Source organism: Epinephelus lanceolatus, chromosome 9, assembly GCF_041903045.1.
Source record: "Epinephelus lanceolatus isolate andai-2023 chromosome 9, ASM4190304v1, whole genome shotgun sequence".
Lineage (NCBI taxonomy): Eukaryota > Metazoa > Chordata > Actinopteri > Perciformes > Serranidae > Epinephelus > Epinephelus lanceolatus.
This window is the reverse complement of record NC_135742.1, coordinates 29762352-29786341: the sequence shown is the minus strand read 5'-3', so window position 1 is coordinate 29786341 and position 23990 is coordinate 29762352. Positions and strand designations below refer to the sequence as shown.

The window sequence follows — 23990 nt, the reverse complement described above, 5'->3', positions numbered from 1 at the left end:
ATCTACTTTGGCGAGCCCTGTTCATGCAGCGTAGTTATTAGGTCGAGAGTTAATACAAGCAAGAAACTGATTTTGTCACTGAACTGATTCATACCACTCCATCATTTTAAGCTCTTGTTGGGCTCTAAGTATCTGTCTAGTAAAAACTGTATGGAAAAGTCTAACCAATCATATCATTATGCAGGATTAAAGCTAGCCTTTCTTTACATAATGCTGCCATCAGACTTTTTTGATAACAATGGCATGTTTTATGGATGTACCATACATCTTTATGTCATTTATATAAACATGTGTCTACGTTACTTTGCACTGTAATCCTATTTTACTATTTGTCAACTGTATGTTTGAACTGCCTGTAATTTGCATGTATACTACAGCATATAGTAGATGTAACTGGAGGTCAGCACAATGAGTATTCAGTTATTTTCAACAACAGTTTGTAGCTGCACAGTAACTAAATGCAAGTCAAGTCTATATTCAGTACAGTGTATATGTATTACTCAGTAATACTGTACGATTCTGCTCACTGCCTGCAGTGCACAATATTAGGTAACAGCAAGTTAGAGTGATGCAAGTTACTTGCAGTTCGTCTGATATTTTGTACAATTTACAATACTACCCATCTTCACTGAGCACCATGCTTAGAGATGCAGTCCATACTACAATCAAGTACAACAGTATGACAATCTTGAACATATACTGTGAGTTGTGCAAAACAAATCAAGAGAGATGACTTGATCCAGACCACTTCACAACCTTTTTTTTTTAAAACATTTTAAATATCATGGTTTTGTATCCTCCCCAGTTCCTTTTTTTTTTAAATTTGCCGCAGCATGTCATGACACTTCTGTCTTTAGTGCCGCTCACCGGGATGCTGCTACTGGAGGTTCTTGTGTGTGTCTCTGCGGAGAAGAGTCCAAAAAGTGCTTGAGGTGTGTAGAAGAGGATGGATGACACCCAGGTATGAGGAAGCCTCCTGCATGTACAAGTCTAACACAGCCAACTGCAGACAGTCAGGGGGCATCCTCTGATCGACAACTAAGATAAATCTCTAAAGGCCAAATCACCACCCGTGATTGATTCGTCAAACACACCATCAGCAAGTTACGGTGCACATGATGAACATGCGGTCGCTTCAGCTCTGGAAATGCTGCTAATGGCTCCGAGATGCATTACGTGTTGCCTTCCAGTGATCAAGCTGATGGAATCATTCAGTGTGAAATTGAGGGACTCAGGAAACATGTGTGCTAACAAGCCTCATCAAGCAACACATATGAAATCATAGCGGTTTGTTTTTGCTGGCATTTTACAGAAAATACAGATATTTTCCTTGATTTGGGATCTCTTGTGTCTCAGGACACTGGATGCATTCATGTAAACTAAAGCCCTTTTGTGACAAGAGGCCACAAATCACAAGATCACAATACGTAAATGCTGAGCGTGTCCAGACTCACATCACTTTTAGCTGTGCAAGCCGTACAAAAACATTCAAAACTAGAATGACTGTACACAAATAAACAGGAGTGGAACTTGCCAGTGTTTTCATTTATGCTTACACGATCATAATCAGCATGGTTCGAGTGACTGACTGCACTAATTGATTCCTGGCAGGCCATACTATCATTACATCCTGTTGACGAGATCATACTGTACACATAGTTTGGTAGATTGTACAAACACTTAAGGGCAAAGTGTTATATCTCTGAGACTGAGAAGTTCTGTGTTGAATTGCTGGTTGTTGCAGCTGATAAGCAGCACTTGGTTATCAGTTCAGGTTAACTGATGATAATCATGATCATAGGTGGAAAGTTCTGTGCCAGCAGAGTCCTATTTTTAAAACTCAGGTGGTGGAACATATAACAATCACTATGAGTTGTTATTTGCGCCAGTTACACTGTGCCATATGTCAGTGAGGTTCATATCACTGAGGTTTGAGTCTCATGTACACCAAGCTAAAAATCTAAGGAACAAAACTCATTACTTTAACTGCCAGATTAAGCTGACCTTGCAGACCTGGAGGAGGTGCCATTTGACTGCAGAGGCAAACAAACAGGAGGAGAGACTGTGTGCCTGAATAATTGGGGCGTACCTAGCCAGCAGTGCTTCTCTTTTATTGTATCTTTTACGACCCACTTCCACACTGATGCACTTCAGAGTGGGCCTGGCCCTTACCACTCGGTCAGATGACAGCGGATGAGCCAGAGGAGGGAGAGTTTGAGTTAGGGGAGGAAGGAAGGTTCCAGAAGAGCCACTTGCGTTTGCATTGCCGTCTCTGGTACAGGTAGTCCTCCTTGTCACGCTCTTTGCGTGCTCTTTGGTAGTGGTCATCCTCTTTCAGGTACCACACAGGGGGCCAGCGATGCTTCTCAAAGTACTCTTGGTTCTCTGCATCAGAATAAACTGTTTTAGAAATATGAAAAGGCCATGTAGGAATTTCAAAAGTCAATTTCCCCACAATGATTTTTGCATTTCAACAAGGTCACAACAACAAATTGCAGCATATATACATTGGATGAAACAAATCTTAGTGATATTTGCATAATTTTCACAATAATCATTCTGTTAGAAATACATTACACGGGAAATCTTATATACAGTAGCAGTGGTTCCCAGCTGGTGGGTCGCAGCCCAAAAGTGGGTCGTGGGTCCCTTCTGAGTGGACTGCAAGTGACTCGCAAACATGTCAAGTTTGTAAAAACCACACTTTATTTTAAAGTACAGTGAATTTCTTGCAGAGAGCTTTTATTTTAAAGTACCATTTCCTGCTGTAGCTGTAAAGCACTCCACAACCAGGCCCCCTCTTACCTCACAGACCTGCTCCACCCTTACACCCCTTCCTGCAGCCTCCGCTCTTCCAATGCCAACCTTCTCAACATCCCCAAGACCAAGCACAGAACCTGGGGGGACAGAGCCTTCTCCGTTGCTGCCCCCACCCTCTGGAACTCCCTCCCAAAACACATCCGTGACTGCACTGACCTCCCATCATTCAAATCACTACTCAAAACTCACCTGTTCCGTTCTGCTTTTAATGTTTAGCTACTTTTATTCATTTACTTATTTACTTGTTTTTTCACTCCCATTATTATTCCTCTTTGTCTTCAATGTCTTTGCTGAAAATTGTTGTTCTATTTGATGTGTTTGAACTGTCTCTGTAAAGTGACTTTGAGAACTTTGAAATGTGCTTTTTAAATAAAATGTATTATTATTCTTATTATTATTATTGATTAACGCACAGCTACTTGACAGAAACAGAAAACTAGCTTGACCATGTGGCCAAAAGCAAGGATGACATTGTTAAATTATTAAACTGTGTGGACCTTTATATATTGATTAAGGAAAAATCTGGACCCCGTGGACCAGTTGGGAACCACTGTTATATAGTGTATGAATTATAACAACTTTATTTCTATATATAAACACGACCTTAAGTTCCAGTGTAACAGCAAAAATGACAGCATTCATAAAGGAAAAAAAAAAACTTAAAGTGGCTCTATGGAAAATTCAGAGCATCTGGACAGGTTCAAAACCTGGAGGTGCCTGAACCAGCTAGCAGCTCACTCCATAAACAGTGCTAAACTACGGAGAAACGCAGATTACAACAGTCAACACAGAGGGAGTGTGACTTCATCCTCGGCTCAGGACACCATTACTCCACTATATCTTCACAAAGCAAATAGTGGTTTGCTGCTATATTAGTGCTCTGAATGTCACATATAAACCATTTAACAGGCTATTGTATGGGCCTACTGTAATTACCGATTTTGCAACACTAGACTTTTATTTATTTATCTTTTTATTTTGGAAAAGAGAGCAACCTAAGGACCAGATGACACAAGCATATTTTTGGATGATGGATCAAACCAGTACAGTGTAGGCAGTAACTATCAATTTTAGTAGTCCCCGGTTATATAATGAAATCATTATTTAATTCTGAAGTGCTCAAAACTAAATGTATCTCTTACTGAGGTGAAATAAGTCCACTGAGATGAATCTGCTTTTGCAGATTTAATTTAATTTGGCCAACTATCCTAAAACCTATTTAAGACGTTTCAATTACCTCTGCCTAAGAGGGGTCTTGTTTTTAGTTTGGTTTGTTTGTCTGTTTGTCTGCAGGATTATACAAAAAACCTGCTGGCCCAATTCTCATGAAACTTGGTGAAAGAACCCATGAAATTTTGAACGACATCCAAATCGTGGGGTTGATACAAAACTTTTTCCCTTTTGTTAACAAGATAGGACATTTGGCTTTGATGGAATAAATACGATAGATCTTAAAATCCACCAGATGGTAACAAAGTTCAATAGTGACACAACATAAGCAATTGTAGAAATACAGTGACTCCATATCACAATCCACATTCATGTGTAACAGTAATCTTGGACACTTGGACACAGTGGTTTCATGGGAGAACCACAATTTTAACAAAGCTTTTTTCTCAGACTAGTGTACACACACATACACACAACTAATTATACTCTTACTCATATCCAAATGTGAATTGTCTGCATTTAACTCCACCAGAGATATTAAAGAAATATAATCAGACATATTCAGTGGTTGCATTTGCAGATTTGCATATCACAGAAGACTGGATTATTAGCTTTGGCATTCTCAAAGTGCCCTTCTGGTTTATGCTGCTATGATCCAAATGGCCACACAACACATACAAGTTTGTTGGCATACTGTACTGTTCATACTTTGTTTAGAGAGGACATTAAAGGTCACTCATGTGCTACCAGATCACACGTGTGTTACCTGTAGACTTGGCCTTCATGTCTCGGGGAAACTTGCGGCAGACACTGTTGTAGTTGGTGCAGATGTGATGAAGACACCAGCCAGTGAGCTGTTGGGCGCCGTGGAACTGTCAACATACAAAATCATTATTTGTCATTTTGCATTTGGGAACTGTTGTACATGAAAGGCATGGTTGCTGTGGGGTTTTGACAGACACCTCATTATTTGAAATAAAGGGCCAGTGTGTAAAATGGGTTGAAAACAGTGACATCAGTGGTCAAATTCTAGATTGCAGGGCTCACTCGCTCACCCCTCCCGTCGGGTAAATGACCTGCACAGAATGGGATTCGGTGCGTCTTCTTTTCCTCGCAGATGACGGTTCGGGTTCATTCTCTCCTGTTGCGTGGTAAGTGTGGTCCATTCAAAAACTTTATAACTAAAAAAACTTTTCACTACTCTCTATCGACGAACTACTAACACTCTCTGCTGTTTCCTCCTCCTCCTTCCTTCCTTCCGCTGTCTTCGTTGGTTTATTTATACACGCGAAACGCGTTCTCTCGCTGGCTGGATTGTCCGCTCGGGCTGCCTTACATACATGGCGGCACAAGATGGCGACCTCTCTAAAGCAAGGCCCTTGCTAAATATATATATATATATATATATATATATATATATATATATATAAAAGCATAATTATAAGGCTACGAAAACCAAGCGAATTTTATTTTATAGCGTTTATACACTTATATAAACATATTAATGGGTAGAATATTCAGATTCAGATTCAGATTTGACAATAAACCATGCCAAATATTACACAGTGGCCCTTTAAATAGGTAGGACTAAAGAGCCAAGGTCATTAATGCATTATTCAAAAAAATTAACTTATATTCATATTTGACAACAGTGAGTACAGTGGACATTTTAGGTGACCTTGGGGTTCCGGTTTGGCTCTGCCTGTACATACATTTTGTGAGTTTCCTCATATTGTGTTGCTCATCAGCTAATTTTAGCATGCATGCATTAGTATAGCACAAAAAAACATCTTTAAGACAATGCTTCAAGATTAGATTTTTTTTTTTTGCTTTAGTGGTGCATATTAAGAAAAAAAAAGAGCAACTAAACAAATGAACACATGGCTCTTGTGCATTTTTGTCCAACTGGTAATCCAGCCTTGCATATGACACTGAAGAGGTAGACCTGAAGTAAGAATGCAGCTGAAGATGCAGCTGAGATAAACTGAAGTGCTGAGCCTGGCTCCATGTATCCTAAAAGTGCCCACTGTTCCAAAGATCTGTTGCCATTCACTACACCAAACAGCTGACCAGCACTCTGAAGAACAGAGTTTCTTTGGCTCCACCTACGAGGTGTAAAGATTATTTCAGCCTCCAGAGCAGCTCTCCCTGAGAAATGCCCTCATTAAAAAAAAAAAAACAATTTGCCTAAGCATTATATAAAGAGCTTTAAGTGCCCTCCCTGTTTACTGATGATTGACAGGTAACTCTACCTGGGCCATATCCAAGTACACCAGCACGTCTCCGTCAATGTCAGCCCCCATCATCGCTGCCTCCGTCAATACTGTTACTGTGTAGAGCTCTGAAAGAAACATAAAGGCTGGTCACTGTGTGCATTATCACAATGGCTTTCTGTAATACAATCCTGTGGTTTACAGGGTAATAACTATACCAAATGTACCTGTAAGTGCAACCAGGTGGGGGAGGCAAAGACGATTGGCAAGAACAATAAGCTCCATTGCATCCAGGTCAGGCCGAGAACAAAACCGCCCAGTATAGAGATATTCTAGCACAGCCCTCATACAGCTGCGAGTTGTGTTGGGAAACAGCACCTTAGAAACAGGAACATGTGACGCAGTCATGAATCGGGGGCTCAAAGACTTTGCTGTGTTTTGCATTTAATAGAAAACGGAGAAGAAATCTTCTTTTCACTCTTGTTTGTATATGATTTAATAAAAATAAAATGATAGAAAATCTGGTTATTTTCAGAATTGTGATTTACTTTTTCAGCTCTGCTTCAACTGTAGCAGCAACAATAGCCACACAAAAAAAGAAAAACATCATGAAGTGTCTCAAAGCTGATAATTGTTCAGTACATCTAAAAAAAGCTCTGAAGAGCCAATTGACTTTTGATTTTTTTAAATGACAATATCTAACTCTCAAACTACCTGCAGAGGTATTTTTCACATGTATTATTTTTCATCATTCTGTGTTAAGGCGGAAAAACAAACAGAGCTCACAGAACTACAGTATGTTTGGATCACAGAAGCCAGTGTAATTGCATTACAACAGACCAGCAATCCTCTAATTAAATTATTCCTTGTACGCAGACCACTAAGTTCACTGGTGCTCTACTTGGCTCAGTACAGGTAACGATCTTTGCTGCACTAGCGTGCTTTGTGTAATTATAGAGTGATTACGTTTTAAATGCTAGTGCTTTATAAGTCGACTGTGTTGTGATCACTGGACTCCACAGATGATTTGTTCATTTGTGTAACTTAAATTGGACTTATGTGTTTTTTTTGTGTAACCTAAGCCCACACAAAATGGCAGCTTACGTTTGTTGTTCTGCCAGAATATACTCAGCCTCCCACAACACTCTGTTTGAAAACCTAGCTGTGAAGCCCTGCCCATGGAGCCAGTCTTAAATCACCATTGGTCACTGTAGCATGTGACCCTATGATGTCACTGGCAATAACAAGTCCACTGGAAATGACAGCAACATGGAGGTTAACCCTGTACTGACTTTGGTTTCAGGCTATCCCAAATACGAGTTTTTGGGCATCAAAGCTTCAGTAAGAAATACTCATGATAAATCAAAGCTTTGATGGGGCGGGAGTTTAAATGAGAAATCAAGACGTCTGTGCATGTCCCTGAAATAATGTGACTTTGTTAGCACACCATAATAGCCAATACACCAATACACCAATTTGCAAGATGGCTACACTGTTACTTATTGTTTTCAGGTGGTTTGCCAAGCTCACTCTTGGTTTGTGGCATACCAGTTTCCTTTGGATCTGGCACTTGACTTGGAGGGGTAATTTTTGCAAATTTTGATACTATTCCAGACGCTTGACATTTTTGACTCACTAGCATATCTGTAAGCCTGTCACATGTGGTCAAACTGTCCCAGTTTCAGAGGTTCTGGCAAGACTGCTGGTGACTGACATTAGATGAGAGCAAGTCAGAGTCACAAACTGTCACTAAGTTTAAATGTCCTTGTCTGAGAATAACTAAAAAGTAATAAAAAAAAACTAATAAGCGTTGATGCATAATTAATAATGTTGTGTAGCTATTTCTTAATTTATGCAATCTGTGGTAATGCATATATACTTATAAAAAAATCAAATTCTTATTTTGACATCGATTATCACAGCAACTATTGAAGCTTCGAAGCATGGCAAGGCAGTTCAACTTTGGTCTGTACTTGAGCTCTGTTGGTCTAATTTCACAGCCCAATAAACAAGTCATGTAAGTTGACTTACCTCTTTAGTGCAGCTCTCCACAAAAGGCCCGCCAAACATAGCTGCCATCCAATCACAACTAGAGATGAGTAAAGGCTTGTGGGCCATGATGGTCCCATCATCTAGCTTGAATACTACATCTGTAATACAGAGATGAGACACAAAGAACACCTCACTTTCAGCTGCATCCACTCCATTTAGAGCAGAACACACGAACAAATGAATCATTTCCACTCACCAGAAAAGGTGCCTTTGGCCAAGCACTCTTTGACTCTGTTTGTGCGCCGTACATGGAAGGCTTTGGTGATTTCTTGGTTCATGAAGGCTTCATTGTTAAGTATGTTTGCCACCATCATCCGCAGGTCAAAGACCTCCAACAGCTCAGCGATGTGTGCAATGTGCATTAGCTCTTTCTCATTCTCATCTAGCTGACCAGTGTACAGGTAGCGAAGCACTGCTCGGAAAGGACCGAGCTGCATGGACTGGTCCATGTGCACTACAGTCATGGGCCTGGGGCTGTATGTGACAGGGTCATCCACCAGCTCCTCCTGGATGCTGACGAAGGCTCGGCTCCACGAGGAGAGCAGTCTGCCCCGTCGGGCCCCCTCAGAGTCTTTCAAAGTCCCATCACTAGTGCATGCCCTCAGGTTGGCCCTGTCTCCATCGTCGCTGCTTTCGCAAACATCAAAGCTAGCAGCACGCATCAGCAGCTCTCGGCCAGAGAGAGGACCACGAGAGGGCCTTTCAGTCTCCTCATTTTGCGTGTCCATAATAAAGAGGTCATAGAACTTTGAAGAGGATGTCGCCAAGTATATCTTGTGTGCAAAGATCTTCTGTCGCTCCTGCAGGACCAGGATGACATCAGCACAGTGTGGGTCCTCCAGAAGACCGACTGGATGCTCCTCTGTGGTGGTTGGGGGAGGAGGCACAGTGATTATAGGTGGGGGAGGTTTCGGTGGCAGGAAGGGCGCCTGAAGGAGAGGCCGCTGAACATTTCTGAGGTGAGATTTCCAAAACTGCAGGTGTCGGCGTGAGATGAGCGCAGCTCGGATAGCATTATCAAAGACGTCCTTGACTCCAAATTGAGCAACAACACTGGTTTCATAATATGGCACTCCCAACTCTTTGGCCACCTCCCGACCTCTCTCTGGAGGAAGAATCTCGTTGGATTTAATGGGTCTGAAAAACAAGAAAATACATCAAAGGCAGTTCTGGCACAAGAGGAGTAAATCTCAAACAACCTATTTGAATCTCGTTCAAACGTGAGTCCCTCTACCTAGCTAAAGGCCTCCGTGCCCTGTTCACCGCTTCCAGGTCTGCATAGCGCAGGTCCAGTTGACAGCCCACCAAAATGACAGGAGCACGGGGACAGAAGTGCTTGATCTCAGGGTACCACATGGTTTTCACATGATATAGAGAGTTGGGGTTGGCGATTGAGAAGCACAGTACCACCACATCAGACCTGAGGGAAAGATGCAGGACAAATTCACTAAACTCAGGAAACGGCAGGGCACATAGTGGTAGACTAACACTGAATTTTATAATAACTCACCTGCCATATGCAAAACGCCGGTCCTTATGATGGTCTCCGAAAGTATCCCAGAGGCGAAGGGACACACTGACATCATCCACCACATCTCTGGAGCGCTCTAAGACCTAATAAGAGATGACACATCCAGGGATATTTCATTTTTGTGAGTCACTAGTGTGAATGTGTACAGCTAAATGTGCATTTTAGCCATATTTAATGTTATATTTGTGAATAGGTTTAGTTTACTTCAATGACCAGAGATTTAAATCCTTGAATACATCTTTTCACATTTTAAAAATAAGCATGTAATCTTAAAAAGTCACAAGCTTGCATGCTCACCTCCTGGCACACTCTGTACTGGTCAATTGCCCAGACTGTGGGCACATGTGTAGCGAGTAACTGGTACTGAGTCAGTGTGGCATTACAGGCCCGAGCACAGATAAGGCGGGTCTTTCCGACTGCATTGTCTCCCACCACCACACACTTGATAGTTTCAACGTTTGGCCTCTCATAGTCCATATCAGAATCTGTCAGCTGGGACCTGTCAAAACACAAAGAAGCACAGAGAGCTGCATCAGCACTTGAAATCCTAAACTATTGTCCCGAACGGTACAGGAACATGGATCAATACGGATATTAGACACTGTGACTACTCCTCATCTGCACTGCTCGTTCTGCCTGCAGAGCTATCAATGGACGGTCTCGTGACTTGCCTGTGCCCATTCACAAGTTCCCTGTCCTTGCTCCTGATGTAGAAAAAAATTTAAAGGGCCAAGCAAACAAAACGGGGGAGATTTTTTTTTTTGGATCTATAGAGTTTGCAACACTGCAAAAGTACTGTGCCAATTTTCAACATTTTATTTAATTGTAAAGCATATTCAGTTTCAAAACAGAAAGCCATTTCAAAATCTGTTTAGTCTTCATTTTCTGGGTAAGAAAAGGGTTCCTTTGCAGATATTTCTGTAATCCCTTTAACAATCTGCAAGCCTAAAACATCTCAAGAACCTTATCTTCAATCATCACTGGCCTAATTCATAACAGCGACTACTAGAAATCTGCCATCCACAAACACACCTTCATTAAATGAAATGGAGGAAATAGGTAAAGAGACTATTTCATAGTCTTGAAAATGGTGGCTGATCATTTAGGTAGCTGGACTGGTTTCCAAGGGAACTGTAGCCTTTGTCTGCGTGTGTCACAGTCTACAATCTTCCATCTATTGCACTGATGATGTTTCCTTTTTCTTATTTTGGAAAAACAGCACCATATAAATGTCACAACTGCTGTGATCAGCTCATTTTAGTTGTAACTTGAGCCACCACAGCAGGCAGGACATCAAACTCTGTTCACTGTAATGTCCAAGCAATGTCATAACATTGACCAGATCTATGCTTAAATACCAGACCACTATCTGATTTTTGTCCAGCATCCTCCTCCTTGAATGAGATACTGCTCTCTGAATGACCACCTCTGATCAGAAGAGTCAGGTGGTGCTAACTTCTTATGAATGAGGTCAGATGCTCCTGGTGTTCCTGCACCTGCTGTGCAGAAATAACTGGCCCCCTCCCCTCACTTTTGGTCACCTACACTAAAACCAGATTCTTTTAGGATGACAATAGGAAAGCATTGCTTATTTCTTAAAGCAGGGTTTCAGACTTGTCTACAATGCCCTAGAGATTACTATTACGGGTTACTATGATTTTTTCTGACGGTCATTTGACGTTTGCAGCCATTCATAAAACCAGCCTTTCATTGACTGCACAATCTGCATCCCTATAGGCTAGGTCTCACCTCCATTTAGGCATATATATCAAATCATCTGACAGTCTGACCTTAGGCTGGGCCTGTATGACACTACAGAGATACACCGCCTCTAATATTGCTCATTCATATGCCCTTTTCGGTTACAGTCTCCACTGCGCAACTCCCGAATTAATTCATCATTTTCATATGGTCAGACACTATACATTTATAACCCACACAGCGCCTCCAGACTATCCTACATAAATCACCATTAAATAAGCTTGCAGCCCTTCCTCATCATCCACAGCAAACATGATCAAATTGTGCATATCCTACCAGAAGGACCGAACAGTCCCACCACCACCACCGAGACACTAGTCATGAGGCTCTGCTGCATTACACCTTATGTAACACCCCGTCACTGACTCTTGAGCCTGTTTATCTGGCTGCACGCTCAGCGCACAAAAACAGCGACAAGGAAAGAAAAAACATTGACTCCTCTGCAGGATGTATGTGTCGTCTGTCTTACCGCAACATGAGGAAGTGCTGCTGCATCGGGTTGGTCGATGAACGAGATAAAAAGCAGGGCTCCATCGGATGCGGCTTGCACCTGACGGCAGCTCGTATTTAACTTCATCTTCGAGGCAAGGTGAACGAGGCTTGAAAACGGGCGGCCGACCGCAGATGTTTCAGGAAACGTCCCCTGGCTGGATCAGTGCGATAAGTCCGATTGCATTGCCAAAAATACGAAGGCTGATCTGAAGCCTGTCGGTGCGATGCAGAGCTGCAGCCCTGACCGTCATGGAACCACCTCCACTTACTGTAAGGCCTCCGGAGCTAATAATAGGCAGGCACCGACGAGGAGGAGGAAAAAAAAAACATTCATTACAAAACACTGATCCACTTTAAAGTCGCACAAATCTCATTCCACAGCTCCTAAGTAGCCTGCATAGACTGGCCTCCAGCTCGGCACGTGTTTTGGTTTTTGACCTCTCACGTTAAAGACTGTGGATTGTACTTTGCACAGTTTGCACAGTTTACAGTATGTTTATGTTGTGAGTGTGATACAAGACATTTAAGGCCCCTCATGCACCCAGGCCGGGTTAAATAACTTGTACACAGTGTTGCACTGCAGACTTCAGCATGAATGATCAGCTCTCTAACATTAACTGTCAGTGTTGTATCCAGGGGCGGGTCTAATACAGTTTTAAGTGGGACAGGTGGGGTTAATGCAGTGGAGAGACTAGTGATTAACTTGTGCATGTGTGTGTGTACAGTATACAACAGCTTATACACACACATGCAGGGGCTAGTGCATGTGTGGCAGATACATGACACAAAGTCAGTAAGAAAGGATTTAGATGCCTGGCACCAGTGTTGAGGAGGAACTAGTAACAAGTAATGAAGGTATGCAATTAAATTACAAGATAATTGTAACTGTAATCCATTACAATTGAGAAACTGGGAACCAATGTTAACCTCTTGAGACCTGAGCTTTTGTTTGGTATGCATTTTAAATTTCTCCAAGCTATCTAGGATTAGTAGGACCTGATAAGTTTAAAAACTAAGCATCGTCTTTGAGCAGTAAGTAGTTTTGGAAAGAAATGATGTCCACATGTCTGATGGGTTTATTCCTAATAGTCATGTAGTGTATGATTAAGTATAAAACATCTTATGTAAATGGCTGAGCACTGTGCAAAAACAAAATAGGAAACAGTGCAACATTTGTTCAAAACTGTCCATTTCAATGCCTGAGTGGCTGTGCAAAAGCAAAATTGCAGTGTATCTAAAAGCCTTGTGATTTGTTCATTTTCCTCGCTCTATATTCCATGCCAGGAATGTCCTTTTGTCTGTAGGAACAGTCTGTCACATCTAATTGGCCTGTGTGAAAACCTGTGATAATATAATAATTAAGTCCCACTATCCTCAGATGAGTACTTCCTAATTAACAGCATCAGAGCTTGTTACTATTGCCAAAATTGGTCACATTTGTGTGCCATATCAAACTACAAATGTTATATAGCATAAATAAACAAGTTTTAAACATAAAATTTGATCAGGTTTTGCACCTTTTCCACTTTTGTGTCAGAGATGGCTGCTGTCTTGTTTTTACATGTATTACTCTATTGTGTTTTTGCTACCACTTGATACACAAAAAGGTGTCCATGAGCGAGAACAACAGGTCTAAGTTGAGCAGAATGAAGTATAAGGTGCAGCAAACCTAGAACATAATGTCCGCAGATGAGGACGCAGGGTCGCAGGAGGTTAAATTAAAGTTACTGATCAAAATGTTGGAGATCACAGAGGGGTTACATTGGGATATATTTTTTTCGGCAAAAACCTTGTACTGTAACATATATTTTGTTGCTTAGCATCTTTTGGTCGAGCAGGACTTCATTCTTTTGGCATATTTTCAGACAACAGGGGGCAGCAAAGCCTGATTAACAAATTTGAGTGCAACACTTCTGCATTATATTTTATATTTTTAGGATTTTTCAATGTTATTTCCCAGTTCAAAACATTTGTAGAAGGGGTGTCGGTGGCCTAGTGGTAGAGCAGGTGCCCCATGTACAAGGCTGTTGCCGCAGCGGCCCGGGTTCGAATCCAGCCTGTGGCCGCTCTACTGAAGTAATTAAAATAGCTACATTACTTATTACATTTTTCACAGGGTAACTAGTGATCTGTAAACTATTACCAAAGTGACCCTCTCAGCACTGTCTGGTACACAAACAATAAAATTGTTTGATTGCATCCACTTATCCTTGTGCCATTCAAGAAGGCTGTAAAAGGAAAAATGCATGAGTCATGATAGCTGCTGAGCTTTATATAAATGATGAGCTGTTGCCTGGCACTAAATTAACTCCTCTGGCTCTTTTCAACTGTGCCTTTATGACTCTGCATGAGTCCCTCTGATGGGTTCGGAGAAAACTATTCAATAAAAAAAAAAAGTGAAGTTATGTAGAAAACTTGATTCATAAATCATACATGTGCATGTATACATGTCTAATACTTACAAATATGATGAACATAGATAATAGAAATATGTTTGATGCCCTTTTTTAGCGCTTTTTCTCAATTTAGTGGCAGAATTTCTTTGCTATGTAAAGATATAGTGGAGTCATGGCGTCCTGAGCAGGGAATGAAGTCATGCTACGTAATCCAAGCTTCTCTGTGGTTCGTTGTGGTAAGCCGGTCCAGCCACACGTGCATGTGTGTATCCCGCTGGCTATAGCTCATCACCGCCACTTCACTGTGCTCATACAGCATTTAGCCTACAGCTGATATCAGGACGGCAACATCAGGAAAGTGAAGCACCCACTGGCTCCCACCCACTTAACACAGTTAGCTCTGTCAGCACTGTTTATGGAGTTAGCACTGTTAGCTACTAGCCACTGCCACCTCCATGTTGAGAACTGTGTCCAGACAAGTCACAGTGCAATTACTTTCTAAAAAGGAATGGTAAAATTAAAGTAGAGGCCAAGACATCTTGACTTCTAATTCTTCAGGTCAAGCTCCAGTAATAATCAATCCTGTGCCTCTCATGATGCAATGAGTAGCACCTCTTTGTTAGATTGTTCTTATCAGGAAAATGCTTTATAACCACACGTCCTCAGTAAGTAATGCTGCCTTTCTGATAAAAGATTAGAATCTTCCCAGGTGAGATAACCCTTATGACACTACTATCTTTTTATGTAGCATTTGAATTAATGCAATACATCCAGTTTTGTTATAGATGCAGATACATGTTCTTTTTTATCTGTAAATGTTACTTTTTTTTGCATATTAACACAATCTCATATCACTATTTTGGTTAATAAAGACCAACAAGGTTATTCACATTGACTGAGTCTCTGTGATTCATTGTGTTTGTGATAATAAACTTTCAATCCTAAAAAGTGTATTTGATAAACCTAGAGAGAACTCAGTCAATGCCACGTCACAATTACCAAACAGGCTACTGTGGTAAATCTACCTATTGTGCATAAGATTCAAATTCATCACTGTATCACACATTAGCCAGTATCCAAGACGATTCTTAGTAGAGTGTTAATGATTACGAGAGTGGCTTATTTCTTGCCTTTTACAGTGTTGACACACACACACACACACTGTTAAAGGCTCTTATTGGCTGTTAGTTTATCTATTGTTTAGCAGTTTGGGGCATTTAGTGGTGTGATAACTCAACCTCAGGACTCAAAGCAAAGAAATGACCATAGTTGGTCTGTGATAAATCAAAAAGCTACTCACCACTCACAAGTACTGACAGCCATATTGCTCAGATGGTGGGAGGTTTCCTCTGTTAAAAAAAGGTTATTTCCACCGCAGTCCGATTCAGTAAGTCTGTCCTCACAGCCTCAGATGATGCAGTTTAAAGAAGGCTTTAACTCCACAATAAATCAAAGTCTAGTTTATCTTTCATTTCCGTCACGAACTGCCTACGTCATTCACATTACACAGCCTAACAAAGCAATCCAGTGTTTGTACATTGTAACTTTGTCCCAGCACCAAGAGGATCAAATTACAGTCGACCTTTATACTTGTGAATTATACAGCATATTTATGCCAAAGCTGTACTGCATTAACCACAGAAGGAATGCCTCAACAACAAGCAACATTCTGTGACAATGCTTTTACAGATTTATATCCTACTGCATTCCTATTTTATTCAGGTATTAGTCTGAGTGCACGCAGCATGTCAGGTTTCAAAGATGATATCAACCACTTCACATTGTTAAATGCACTTTAGGTGTTGTTCTGTTGAGTGGTGTTGTAATGATTCACTGCTCACTTTTATCCATATGTAAAGCATGTTTTACTGTAACTCCTGCAATGTTCAGTCTGCTCCACCAGGTGAGGCTGACAGTCTAAATTTCCTCCAATCCTCTCTTTAATACTGACACATACAGGAGTGGATATAAAAGCAGAGCAAAGGGTGGAACAATTTCTTCATAATAAGAATAAATGGGAGCTAAATTAATGCAATGTACTATGACACATGTTACATAATGATATGTAGCATTTGTGTTGTAAGTGATGGTCTTCTAACCCAACCTTTTTCCTTAAGGGACCCCTTTTTTGAATATTGAGAAAACTGAGGATCCCTAAGTGACATATTTTATGGATATTTCATGTTATATTCATTGCATAACAATAATAGTACAGAACAGCTGATAAACTGTACAATTAACTCAGTGATCGCACTAACTGCAGGAAGACTGTGTAAAATGAGTGCTTTTTTTCTGTGAATAATGTATCAGAGATGAGTTTCCTGATATTTTAAAAACTTCTTATACAATTCAATATCTGCATGATGTATTTTTACATATTTAACAATCATACATACTCAATAGGTTTCAGTTTTGGACAAATTCAGCCTATTCTTCTCCCTGATGCTTGGCCATTGTTCTGTTAGGTCCTTGGTTGTTCTAACCACATACTTATACTTTTCTAACGCAGGACGAGGCTGTTTAGCAGTGAATGAAGGCTCTGTGAATAGCTTGTGTTCAGGTCTCCTCTGTGCTGTTATCTTGTGAGATTTTTAAAGTTTATAACTTTGATGATGATCTTAACTCTAAAAATAACAATATAATTCAGTCTTCTTTACAGACATGAATGATATGTTGCGATACAGGCTTATTGTACATCTTTTTAAAAAGTTTTCTTACACCCCTTATAATCAAGAAGGCCTTGCGACCTCCCCATAAAGCTTTGGCAGCCATTTCCTGGGGTCAGGAACCCCAGGTTGTGAACCAGTGTTCTAGGCTACTGACTTTAAAGCCATCAATCAATAGGACAAAACAAAGAGCTATGATATGAGGAGGCTATGTAACTGTAAGATGCTTGCATGAGCAGAATCTGAATCAACATATGAAACACTCAAAACTCAAAAATAAAATTAAATATAATTATAAATACATAATAAGAATAAATGAGGATGAGACATGAATAAGACCCTGAATTTGGTGTGAGCATGTTGCCAGAGTGGAGGACATAGGTCTGGATGTGGAGATCAAGATAACGTTTTGTAGTTTTTGATTACACTTTGCAATAAAATACACAAAGAACAATAGCCCACGCTAATAAAGAACAAATGAGTAACTAATTCTTAAGTTAATGGTCAGTTCTTGAGTAATTCCCAATCAAACATCATACACTAGCTAATCATTAGTTATCAATGGGGAAAACAAGAAGGTTCCTTTTTTATTTTTATATGGTTATACTGTATTTAACTTAAACATGCACTCAGATGTGTTGGTAAGGTAATAATGAGGTAATGATGAATTACCAGTGATAACATAATGTTGGTGTAACCCAGGTTAAAAAGCCAACCACCACTTTGCCAATCACAGACCACTCCCAAACTATAAGTATCCAGGTGAGTTGAGGTCATTTCCTATTCTCGTCACTTTAATCCTGCTGGTAGGTGAGTTAAACTGATCTGAACACACAGTGTTTGACAACACACAATGCATGCAGTCCTCTGCATTCGGGTTCATCCCTATGTTCCCAGGGTTCTATGTTTCCCAGGTTCTATGTTCCCCACTTAACCCTGCAAAAAAGCTTCTATGTTCCCCGCTTACACAAAAAGGGTTCTATGTTGCCCGCTTGGTTGAGCGGAACATAGATACGCTCCCCTGCATTCAGCGTTGAGTTGTGTCTACATGTTTTGTAACTAAAAAGCTCCTGCTACCATAGCCGTTACAAATGTCAACAGTGTATTGGTTGTATGGTGTGTTACTACCGCAACACTTCAATTAATAGCCCAGGTTATTATTTGCTTAAATCACTGAACTCAATGAGCCTATAATTGGGACAGGCCTTTAACTTTCACAAAAAACTGTTGCTCAGCGAACATGAGAAAATACAATCAGATTGTTTCTATAACTAGTATGAATATTGCTTGTATTAAAATGATGCTTCAGATAACATATCAGTAATGAATCACTCATTTTATCTAGATCAGACAGACCGTGCTTTGGAGAGAGACAGAGACTTCTGACACTTGTTTTACAGCACCCTAGGATTACTGCTCCTGGCATGCTGACACAACACCACCTTTATCCTGTTAAAACAATTCAAATTCATTTCTATAAGAATGGTAGGATGAGCTGAACTTCGGATAAACTTAATGAACCAAACTCTGAAGCAACCAACCAAACCTGAACTTTTGAGCAGAAGCAAAGTCATCGAATTCTGGAAACACAATAATCTGAAAGGCCTGCTTTTGTGTTTTGTATTTGTTTGATTCATTTTTTAAGAAAATTTACTACAATATAAATTATTATAAACCTACCATTGTCTTCACTCTGTTGTGTTCACACAGTGGACTCCTAGCTAAATCTACTCTCTTCTGTGCCTCTTAGTTAATCCCATTTGCTACACTGACACTGTAATTACTGGAAGGATCCATCATGAGGTAAGAAAGAAGGATATTAGTTGTTTGTCAATAAGGTTGTATCACCTCTCAAGACAGACAAAGAAGACAATGAAGGTAATAATTAACTAATGATTCAGCACACATTAACTAATCAGTGTGATGCTGCATTTCACTTTAGGGGACACAAAAAGCGTAACTAATGGTCACTAATGATAATTAATGCTGTCTTCACAGCAATAGATCTAAAGGAAATAAAGAAGTTTGTCTTCACATATTTAAAGTAATGTTGCAGTACTCAGTAACCACTTTGATGTGGAACAAGAAGGGTGATGTTTAAGTAATAAGTAATGATAGGTCAAATGCAGGGATGATATGATATAATGTGCAGCAAATTCCTCTTTTTATTATGAATACTTGTGGAAGTGTAGAGATAACATTTGACATCTTTTATTTACTGTTTCACAAAGTGAAGCATAGGTACTGATTTACCACACGTGACTGTGTTGACATGTGCAATAGCAGAAATGGGGGATAGCTGTTGCATAACCATTACTGATAGCAGTTTAAAAGCAAACTCTGTGCCAGAGTCCAGACAGGTTAAGGTCTCTTGAGCCATTCAGATAGTCAGACGATCTGCGCTGTCAGTGGGTTTATGTTTCTTTCTCTATGGCTGCTGCTGAATCAGACTCTAAATGTCCTTTCTCTCTGGACTCCTACCGTGTCTCCGAGGAGTTTGGCTTCATCCTCCCTGATCCTCTGGTAGGTGGAAAAGCCTGATGGATAAGTTTCCTTCTCTGTCTTTGTTTACAGTTTTTAATTTAGCTTATACACAAGAGGTTCATCCCTATGTTTCCAGGGTTCTATGTTTCCCGGTGCTATGTTCCCCACTTAACCCTGCAAAAAAGCTTCTATGTTCCCCGCTTACACAAAAAGGGTTCTATGTTTCCCGCTTGGTTGAGCGGGCAACATAGAACCCAGGAAACATAGAACCTTTTTTGTGTAAGCGGGGAACATAGAAGCTTTTTTGCAGGGTTAAGTGGGGAACATAGCACCGGGAAACATAGAACCCTGGGAACATATTTTATTTATTTTTTATTTTATATACTTTATTAATCCCCCTGAGGGGAAATTCAATTTTTTTTCACTCTGTTGTCCGAACACACACATGCACAAACTGGACCTATACATGCACTAAGTGGAGAGATGTCAGAGTGGGCTGCCCATGACAGGCGCTCTGAGCGGTTGGGGGGTTCGGTGCCTTGCTCAGGGGCACCTCGGCAGTGCCCAGGAGGTGAACTGGCACCTCTCCAGCTACCAGTCCGCGCTCCATATTTTTGGTCCGGACAGGGACTTGAACAGGCGACCCTCCGGTTCCCAACCCAAGTCCCTATGGACTGAGCTACTGCCGCCCCCTAAATACATAGATACGCTCCCAAATAGAAATGATGCTCACAGTTTATCTGTCATAAAACTGTAAACTTAATCACAACTTGGCCAAGGGAATCTGACATTTGGCATTTGTCCTGTTTGCTTCATGTGATGAACTTTATTCCTAAGGCAGCATTTTGTTTCCAAAATCACACCCCAAGTGCAAGTTCACTGTGCATGTAGCAACATACAATAATGAAATGCAAATTCATGTAAGAGGCCTTAAAATTAGAAATAAAAATGTCCTAGATTGTTCCGTCATTTGCACCTTCATATCTGTACACTCTTCTCTTTCATTTCCATTTGCCACGGTGATCCACATTTTCTTGTTATGCACCAACTTGACTTTCAAAGCAAGAGCTTCCACCTTACTACCAGCCATGGATGGATATTGCCCTGCGAGTCCCAGAGCTTGTGCACTCTCACAAGTTGCGCCTCTGTATTAACAAGGTAACAATAAACTGACAGGGACAATTCACTATGTTTATGGGGCCATGGTTCAGTGATGATACCTCTACTGTTCAGATGCCGCTGCTGAGCAGCCAGTTTCTGCAAAACCACCGGGAGTTACGACTGGCCCACCTGACCCTCAGTGTGATGACCATGGGCTACGTCTGGCAGGAGGGAGAGAACGACACAGTTGAGGTATATTTCAGTTTTTCTTTCAGTCATACTGACTTTATTTTCCCCATTTCCCTGCCTGCTATCAGTTGCTCTGCAGTTTATATGAATGACTTTCCATCTTCAATAATCTTCCCCTAAGATGCTTCCACATAACTTGGCGGTCCCATACTGGGAGGTTTCACAGCGCCTAGGACTTCCCCCAATTCTCACCCATGCAGATGCAGTACTGGCTAACTGGAGGAAGAGGGATCCAGAAGGGTAAGACCAGTTATGTATGTGGTTTGGTTGCCACCTGAACAAGTGTCAGGTGTAAATCTGTTCCTCTTTTTTTCCATCTTTATGTCTGCTGTGCCAGGCCTTTCGACATGGAGTAAGTACATTATCACTTTACATCTGATCCTCGTACCCAAATATTACCATGTTTGCATCAAATTATTGTTTTATGATCATAATCAGGAATTTTTATGATCATGATCAGGAACTTGGAGCTGCTGCTCAGCCTCCCAGGAGGAGACAGCATGCGAGGTTTCTTTATGGTTACTCTGCTGGTGGAGCTGGCAGCAGTCCCTGCACTGAGGGTGAATATATATTCAAAATAAATCAGTTCATACAATATGCATCTCTATTAAAAACAGGGATTGATTATGTTGAGATAAAAACAAAACCACTGTAACTTGCTGTGTTGCAGAACATTCCCATTGTGATCAATGGTGTCAGGAGAGGAGACACTGAGGCTGTGGCCAGAGCCCTGGAAGACATCAGCCAGTCTATACTGGACATGATAGATGCACTTAAACTGATGCAAGGTAATCACTAGAATTGTACCAATACCAATACCAGTATTGGAAATGCCTCCGATACTGCCTAAAATGCGATATCGGCGAGTACAGCCTATGACCAATCCGATACCACGTAATGCCTCATGTCATTATGATACACACGCTACAGGCAAACGAAATGGAAACGGAGCAGAGATTAAAAAGCTTTCTACTGTAGCCTTTAAAATGTCTTTTTTACCAAACTGTGTGGCTGCACTTTAACCTGTGTCTTGATCTGTGTCAACACTGGATAATAATAATGAAAAAAGTTTTTTGGCATTCATTTCTTAATATTTTACATAAAGTTTTAGGAGTTGAGACATACAACAATTCACATCCCATCCATTTTTATTTTACGCACTGGTATCGGATCGGTACTCGTTAAGGTTCAGGGATCGGAATCGGTATCGGGAAGGAAAAAGTGGTATCGATACATCTTTAGTAATCACCCTAACATTTAAAACTAGTAGTATTTCCCTACTGACAAATATTTTGTTTGATGTGATTTTTCTGAAGTGTACGTGGAGCCTTCAGTCTTCTATGGCATTATGAGGATCTACCTGTCTGGGTACAGAAATCTCTCCTTTTTATCTGGCTCAGTCATTGGTAAAGTGAAACATGTTTTTTGAAATGTGTTTGTATTCACGCACACATGCTTAGGTGGAAAGACAACTCCTGCATGCCAAAGGGGCTGGTATACGAAGGGGTCCAAGCAGAGCCAATGGAGTACTCAGGTGGGAGTGCTGCTCAGAGCAGCCTACTGCACTGCTTTGATGAACTTCTGGGAGTCAAACATGAAGCACGAAGTGGTAAGGTGGCTGTTTTTACTTTTACTGATTACAACAGTGCCAGAGAGATTTGAGAAGGACTCATTGTGATGATACTGCCCTTATGTAGGTGCCTTTCTAACCCGCATGAGGAACTACATGCCACCTGCCCACAAACAGCTAATCCAGGACATCTCTTTGCAACCCTCCCTGAAGAGTTTTGTCCTGCAGCAGGCCAGCGAGCAGTTAAACCAAGCCTATCAGCACTGTGTCACAAAACTGGTGGCTTTGCGCAACTACCACCTCAATGTTGTCAGCCGCTTTATCACTGTACCCGCTGCCCGTGCCCGTCAACTTCGAAACCAGAGCCAGGAGGTAGAGGGGGATATAATCAGCAGAGCACCCACAGCGTTAGAGGAGAGGGGCACCGGTGGCTCTGGCATCATGACCTTCCTCAAGACTGTGAGGAACCAAACAAAAGACGCCTTGCTGCCTGAGACGAGCAAGAATTGAAAGCCACAGCTGATTGTGAGCTGTCATCGCTGAGGACACACAGCAGAGTGTCAACTGCATCGCATAAAACAGGCTGTAAATCACCTTTGAATACTCAACACAATATTTTATATGTAATTAAAAAGGATGAATTGTGGCAGAACCAGAGTTGGAGGCCTCCATCACTTGTCTTACATGTAGCTTTGTTGTGTCTGTAAACAAACCTCAGCTTAATAGACATGAGTGATACCCATCATTCAGTCCAAACCATAATTCAAACCATTGCTATTACTTTCCATTGAATTCAACCACTAATTCCTTCTTTAATCCAAACTGGAAAGCAAAACAACGCATCTGCTCCAGACCCACGTATCTAGAAGACATTTGGACATTAGACGACTTACGTCACTGCTTAACTCCTTTGCTTTTTGGGAAAGTGATTGTGAGATTCATCTGAAATGCAGTTTGGAAATAAAGAAGGTTTGTCTTCTGAAAGTTGAAAATGTCATGTTATGTTTCTGTTTAATGACCCACAAAGGTATACAATTTAAAAGTAAGAATAATAATTGTGAGAAGCTATCAAAAAATGATAATGAGAAAAAATCAAATATTGCAATACCTTTTGAAACCATGGCAGGGCACTAAAGGGCAGCATCATAATTCACAGCTAATGAGGATTTCACAGGGTCTGCCTTTTAACAGCTAAAACAAGGGGGCGTACCTGTGTGCACCAAAGACATGCGGGCCTCTGGTTTAACCTTGTCACAAACAAAACTGATCTATTGAAGTAATGTATTCATCATTAATAACATTTGGAGAGGTGTGAAATCCACATCGGCCTGACACACTAAAGTATCGACAGGCTGGAACCTGACCTTTCCTTCTCAGAAAATACTCTACAGCACGTCCTCACAATGGGGTTGTCATGTTGAAGCACAATGCACAATGCAGTGCAGAGATGCATCACTTATCAGAGTGGTTACCTCAGCACTCCTC

General features: G+C 41.0%; 2 protein-coding genes across 5 annotated transcripts; one reads left to right on the top strand and one right to left on the bottom strand.

Annotated features, from left to right (window-relative positions):
* Window positions 1–787: 787 nt before the first annotated feature.
* Window positions 788–15877, bottom strand: rhobtb2a (Rho related BTB domain containing 2a). 3 transcript variants are annotated; one of them, XM_078170807.1, is made up of 10 exons: window positions 15736–15877; window positions 10084–10285; window positions 9766–9869; window positions 9490–9675; window positions 8452–9392; window positions 8235–8353; window positions 6431–6581; window positions 6243–6331; window positions 4757–4862; window positions 788–2385 (listed from the first exon to the last, which is right to left on the bottom strand). In XM_078170807.1, exons 1-10 carry the CDS (start codon window positions 15756–15758, stop codon window positions 2180–2182), a joined length of 2127 nt encoding a protein of 708 aa, XP_078026933.1. In that variant the 5' UTR covers window positions 15759–15877; the 3' UTR covers window positions 788–2179. The 3 variants fall into 3 exon arrangements, with proteins under 3 accessions (XP_078026933.1, XP_033476023.1, XP_033476024.1); XM_033620132.2 differs by lacking the exon at window positions 15736–15877 and adding an exon at window positions 12017–12368; XM_033620133.2 differs by lacking the exon at window positions 15736–15877 and adding an exon at window positions 11824–11934.
* Window positions 15878–19449: 3572 nt separating this feature from the next.
* Window positions 19450–23497, top strand: ido1 (indoleamine 2,3-dioxygenase 1). 2 transcript variants are annotated; one of them, XM_033618957.2, is made up of 10 exons: window positions 19451–19624; window positions 20648–20743; window positions 20819–20938; window positions 21057–21175; window positions 21273–21287; window positions 21396–21495; window positions 21606–21723; window positions 22252–22303; window positions 22396–22544; window positions 22633–23497. In XM_033618957.2, the coding sequence occupies exons 1-10, from the start codon at window positions 19532–19534 to the stop codon at window positions 23013–23015; spliced, it is 1245 nt and encodes a 414-aa protein (XP_033474848.1). In that variant the 5' UTR covers window positions 19451–19531; the 3' UTR covers window positions 23016–23497. The 2 variants fall into 2 exon arrangements, with proteins under 2 accessions (XP_033474849.1, XP_033474848.1); XM_033618958.2 differs by lacking the exon at window positions 20648–20743 and having other exon boundaries at window positions 19450–19624.
* Window positions 23498–23990: the final 493 nt, after the last annotated feature.